This window comes from Equus quagga, unplaced genomic scaffold (assembly GCF_021613505.1).
Source record: "Equus quagga isolate Etosha38 unplaced genomic scaffold, UCLA_HA_Equagga_1.0 HiC_scaffold_5668_RagTag, whole genome shotgun sequence".
Taxonomy (NCBI): domain Eukaryota; kingdom Metazoa; phylum Chordata; class Mammalia; order Perissodactyla; family Equidae; genus Equus; species Equus quagga.
The window spans coordinates 6,565-12,500 of NW_025794089.1; the positions used below are offsets into that span (position 1 = coordinate 6,565).

General features: G+C 52.6%; 1 protein-coding gene across 1 annotated transcript in view; it reads left to right on the forward strand.

Moving 5' to 3' along the window:
* Positions 1–5,924, forward strand: part of LOC124232402 (cytochrome P450 4F2-like) — an 11,490-nt gene extending 5,566 nt beyond the window's left edge. Inside the window, exons 2-7 of the mRNA XM_046649368.1 lie at positions 1,018–1,071; positions 1,163–1,290; positions 3,126–3,247; positions 4,054–4,324; positions 5,319–5,385; positions 5,563–5,924. Coding sequence (XP_046505324.1) covers positions 1,018–1,071; positions 1,163–1,290; positions 3,126–3,247; positions 4,054–4,324; positions 5,319–5,385; positions 5,563–5,696 — 776 coding nt within the window. The 3' untranslated portion in view covers positions 5,697–5,924. The remainder of the gene's footprint in view (positions 1–1,017; positions 1,072–1,162; positions 1,291–3,125; positions 3,248–4,053; positions 4,325–5,318; positions 5,386–5,562) is intronic.
* Positions 5,925–5,936: the final 12 nt, after the last annotated feature.

The following is a 5,936-nucleotide window of genomic DNA, read 5'->3' on the forward strand; positions in this document are numbered from 1 at the left end:
TATGTTACACTTGGTTACACAGTTACAGCTGGTATATGTTACACTTGGTTACACAGTTACAGCTGGTGTATGTCACACTTGGTTACACCTGGTATGTGTTACACTTGGTCACAGCTGATCTATGCTACCCTTGGTTACACCTCGTGTATGTTACACTTTGTTATGGCTGATATATGTTACACTTGGTTACAGCGGGTATATGTTTACTCCTCGGATCAAATGGTGATGGTCTGAGTCACGACTGGGGCTTGGCTGTAGCCAAGGACATTCGAGGCATATTGGAGTCTGTCTGGGTCTTGTCTGATGCCACCCGAGATTGTCTGGTTCTCCTGCTGGTCATGTCTGGGCCACATTTGGGGTTTGTCTGATCTCTGCGACCCGGGTCCTTCTGAGAAATGCCTGAGACCTTATGTGAGTCTTGTCTGAGGCAGGTCTTAGCATATTTCTGGGTCATGTCTGGTCCATGTCTGTAACATTAATGGGACTGCATTTCAGTCCTATCTGTGAGACACGCTGAGGTTATCTTCAGGTCCATGTCAGAGCATGTTGTGTGATGTGAGGGTGTGTCATGAATGTTGTTTCATGTCAGGACATGTTAGTGCATGGTGGGGCCATGTCAGCTGTCCCAGGAGTTCTGAGAGAGTGTTGGGCAGACACAGTGTCCTAGGTCCCTGTGAAGGCGTTTTGTAGAGTGCTGGGCTGTGCTCGGGTGTTTAGAACATGTTGGACCCTGTAGGAGCCATTCTGAGCCATACTGGGGCGTGTTGTGCCATGTTGGGGTGCATCTAAGCACGTAGGGGTGTGTCTGTGGGCTCTGCCTCTGCTCTACTCTGTGCTTCTGCCTGGTCTTGGCCCCCTTTGCCTCGCCGCTCCTCCCAGCTTTGTCTGCCCTTGCCCCACTCCTGCTATGCTGATCCTGGAGGGGGAGTGCAGACCCCTGGCTGAGGCTCCACCTTGCCTCAAAAGTGCCTCCCCTCCCCCTCTCCATGGCCCCTGATGGCTTATCTCTCATGTCAGCTGCCATTGCACCCAAGGACATGATCCTCTCCAGATTCCTGAAGCCCTGGCTGGGTGAGTAACTGCGTGTGAGGGGATTGGGGACAACCTTGGGGCCCAGGGGAAGGCCCTCCCTTGCTCACTTCTCTGTGGCTGCCCCTACCAGGGGATGGGCTCCTGCTGAGTGGTGGTGACAAGTGGAGCAGGCACCGCCGCATGCTGACACCCGCCTTCCACTTCAACATCCTGAAGTCCTACGTGAGGATTTTCAATGACAGTGTGAACATCATGCATGTGAGTCTTGAACCCAAGGTCCAACCCGGAGCCTCGGGGGCAATGGATGCTCAGAGGCATGTTGTCTGGAGTTCTGGCTCTTCTGGGTAGCTTTGGGGCCATTGCTTCTCCTTTCTCAGCCTCAGTTTCCTCAGCTGTAAACTGGGGATAATGAGCCTCACTTTACAGGGTGATCAAGATGATGTAATGGACTCACGTCCCTGGCACACAGTAGGTGCTCATGTGCTAGTTTCTATGTTTCCCTCTCAGAAGCCTTGGAATCCTGAGACACTGTTGATGATAGTGATGAATGTTGCATGTTGAATACTGAATATGGAGTAACAAACCACTTTTCAATTTATAAGGTTTTATTATTGCTAACAAGTCTACGAGTCAGTGAGCTGCTTCTTCTGGACGTGGATGGGGTCACTCATGCATCTGTGATCAGCTGTGGGTCAGGTACTTTGCTGTTCTGGCCTCAGTCCTCTCATGTGTTTGGGGCTTGGTTGGCTGTAGGCTGGTTTAGGATGCTCTCAGCTGGGACAATCCTCTCGTGTGGTTCCCTCCCTCCAGAAAGGCATTTCAGGCTGTTCACACGGCAGAGGCCACGTTCCAAGAGGCTGAGAGGAAGCTGCAATGCCTCTTGAGCTCTAGGTTTAGGATGATCACTCGTCATTTTTACCGCATTGGCCAAAGCAAGTCCAAAGGCCAGCCCAGAATGAAAGGGTGATGAAATGGGCTCCTCCTGCTCATGGAAGTTCACAGGCTCGTTGCAAAGGGTGAATGTAGGGAGGTGAAGCATTGGAGGTGGGGGTTTTGTGAAGTGCCTGGGACTTTTCCACACTTGCAAGCTGACAAGTAAGCTCATTACTGTTTTGTGGATCCTGCCAGAAGACAAGAGACTCCTGAACCAGAGACAAAGGACAGTTTATTACTCATGGCTCGGCAAGCGGCACGTGCCCATTGTTGGTTTGCATTCTTTCCCCAAGTCACCAAATCCCATGAGGATGAAACAGGTGGGCTTCCACGGATGCCTGCTCATGCAGTATGTTGCAATGCACAGGAGGAGCACTAGGTGTAGGGAGTGTGTGAGTTTCATAGCCATTGGAAGCAAGCCTGATATCTGTCCAGAGGGAGACATGTCCTCTTCCCTCAATGTTGTTTGCTGCAAACACAACTCTGAGAAATGGCCCAGGTAAAGAACATCAGGGCCTTGTGTTTTTGGCATACCCAGCAAGAATGTGCAGGGTGCTCAGGGCCCCTGGAGGACTACCGCTACCAACATAGGGGACAGTCTCCTAGACAATTTATAACAATAAGATGATGAAAGCTGGCATTTATTGAGCACTTTCTATATGCCAGAAGTTACATGGCAATTCCATGACCTGTGTTGTCTAATTTAATTTTCATGTCCTTATGAGGTGGATATCCTTTTTCCCCATTACAGATGGTGAAACTGAGGCTGAGAGAGGTTAGGGAGTTGCTCGAGTTCACACAGACGGCAAGTGAGCTAACAAATGGAGCCGGGATTCCAACCTGGTTTGTCTGACACCAAAGCAGGTCATCTGACCTGTCACTGAGGATTTGACAAGTGGAGCCCAGAGGAAGGCAATGAGCTGGCCAAGGGCACACAGAGTGTAGCAGGCAGAGCCAGGACTGGAATGCAGGTCTCCTGACTCCCAGCCGTGGGGTCTTCATGTCCTCACAGTAACAGTGTCCACTCCTGCTCATGCCTGGTCCTCCACAGAGGTCTCGGGTTCAAGAGGCCGGGTCTGGGGAGGCCGTCCTAGTGTTGGCTTGGGGTGGGGCTGAGGGGAGGCCAGTCCCAGCCCCGGCTCTGCTGCTTCTCTGTCCAGGCCAAGTGGAAGCGCCTGGTCTCGGAGGGCAGTGCCCATCTAGACATGTTTGAGCACATCAGCCTCATGACCCTCGACAGTCTGCAAAAATGTGTCTTCAGTTTCGACAGCAACTGCCAGGAGTGAGTCCTTGCCCAGGGGCTCGGAACAAGGGCCATAGATGCAAGGGAATAGACAGAGGGAGGACTGACCAGGGCAATCAGAAGGGCCTTCCTGGAGGAGAAGGGTCCGAGCTGGACACCAAAGTGCAGGGTAGGGGAAAGAGAGAGAGAAATCTTTTCAGGTAGGTAGAAATGTTTGATAGAGGACAGGAGGCTAGGATGAGAAGAGCGTGTGCAGCAATGAGGAGACGCCTGGGAAGTGAGGTTGGAGGTGTAGGTGGGGGTTGATCTTAATGACATTCAAAACCCAGGCAAAGGGCTATGACCTTGACCCTCAGATTTCCAGAGAGCCATGGAAGGTCTTTGAGCAGATGATGCTTGTGGTCAAAGCTGAGCTTGGACATCTGACTCTAGAGAAGATCAATTGTCATGTAGACACATGTGGTGTTGACACTGGATGCAAGGAGACTCAGGAGGGGCTAGGTCCATTGTCAGTTGGGAGAGGACAAGGTCTGAGCTGTGTGGATGGTTTTGGAAGGAGAAGGGCAGATACTGGTAGGAGAGAGAGGAGAGAAGCGTGATGTCTCAGCTGTGCCTTGGGCACCTGGCACATGGAGGCAGCTCACAGAGACAGGATAGGAAGCAGGGAGAGAAGAAAGACTGGAGAGTCATGTCTCCTGCATCATCCCCACCATCCATCTGTGGGCCCATCTGTTCCTGGAAACTCAGTTTCCCCATGGGAGGTAGGGCCTGGCTTCTGGTGGGAGGTGCTTCCTGGGCTTCAGGTGAGCTAAGTTGTTGCCTCCCTTCATGCGTGCATTCTGCAGGAAGCCTAGTGAATACATTTCTGCTGTCTTGGAACTCAGTGCCCTTGTGACAAAGCGGAGTGAGCAGCTCTTCCTGCACATGGACTCCCTGTACCACCTCACCTCTGAGGGACAGCGCTTCCGTAGGGTCTGCCGCCTGGTGCACGACTTCACAGATTCCATCATCCAGGAGCGGCGCCGCACCCTCCACGATCAGGGTCTTGATGACCTCCTCAAGGCCAAGGCTAAGGTCAAGACTTTGGACTTCATCGATGTGCTCCTGCTGGCCAAGGTGGGCTTCTCTGGGACCTGAATTCAAGAGGGACGATGCACCTTGATTTCAAATGTCAGATAGGAGAACTTGGACTTGATCCAGAGGGAAGTGGGGAGACATGGAAGGTGCTCGAGGAAGGGAGGGATGGGTCAGGGGTATGTTTTAGAGATGACTGTGTGGAATGCAGGCTCCGGGGACTGCTAAGTCTGAAACTGATGCTGGGCAGGGCCTGGGACTTTACTTAATAATTTAGTCATATATAGATATACATATGACTAACTTATTAAGTCTCATATATGTATATATTAGACTACACCTATATATACCTCAGAACCCTGGATCAGAGTGGCCCACTTATTGCTCACAGCAGTAACAGTAGGCAGAGCAGAAGTGTGGCTCTGGTTCCCCATTCCCAAGTTCCTCTGAGGGTGACGTGATGCTTTTGCCTGTGCGTGCAGCCATGCTTGCATCACGAGAGAGGCGTCCCCACAGTATGAACCTTGGAACTTACGAGCGCTGACTCATCTGTCCTTTCTTCCTTATGGTGAGAGAGAGGGAGAGGAGGAGAGGGAGGATGTTCTGGAATAGAAGCAGATCTTCAGTGAGAAGGCAAAGTCTGTAGGGTTATCTCCAGGGGAGATAAGGAATCTCTGGATCTACCATCCAAGAATGTGAGCAAATGGCTCTGGAGCGATGCTCAATCTCTAACTTCCAAGGCAAGTTGCCAGTCAATCATCCTGCAGCCTGGGTTGCTAATATATTTTTCTCAGAAAGCCCTCATCATGTAGGACAATGGAAATGTTCATGGATCATTGATTCCTCCCACCAGGGACAAGGGAGGAGGCGAGGATGCCAAGGAGGAGGCCTGCAGGGTGGGGCCTCTGGGGATAGGGACCAAGGGAGGTCCAGGAGTGCAGGGTTGGCTTGGGGTCCTGGGTGGATGTTGGAGCTTCAGAGATTGCCTCAGGGCCCCTAGGAACTGGTGATTTTGGGGGTCTTGCTTTCTCTCCAGGATGAAGATGGGAAGGAACTGTCAGATGAGGACATCCGAGCTGAAGCTGACACCTTTATGTTTGGGGGTGAGGCTACAGAAGGGGCAGGGGCATCTCTATTCCAGGGACTTGGCTGGTGGTCCCTGGACAACCTCATCGCCCCCCCATCCTCCCCGTCCTCCCTGGGGCCTTAGTGTCAGGGCATGGTGCACCTTCTGGTGCTGAAGCCGCCCAGAGACCCAAAGCTGTCTGGCTGCCTCTCAGGACATGACACCACAGCCAGCGGCCTCTCCTGGGTCCTGTACAACCTCGCGAGGCACCCGGAGCACCAGGAGCGGTGCCGGCAGGAGGTGCGAGAGCTCCTGAGGGACCGCGAGCCTAAAGAGATTGAGTGGTGAGTGCAGGTGCACATGGTCTGTTCCTGAAACCCTCTGCTGGCTCTGCTCCCCAGCTGGGAGTGGGAAGGTCGCTTCATGGATTCTGTCATTTTTGCTTAGTGGGAATAGGAGCAGAGCCCAGAGGTGGGGTCAGGTACCTAGCCGGGATCACAGGGGAAATGTTACAGCCTTCTGGCTTGGAGATCTGGGCGGCTGAGAGAATTAGTGCAATGTGTGAGGGCAGATCATGCCCCTCAGGAC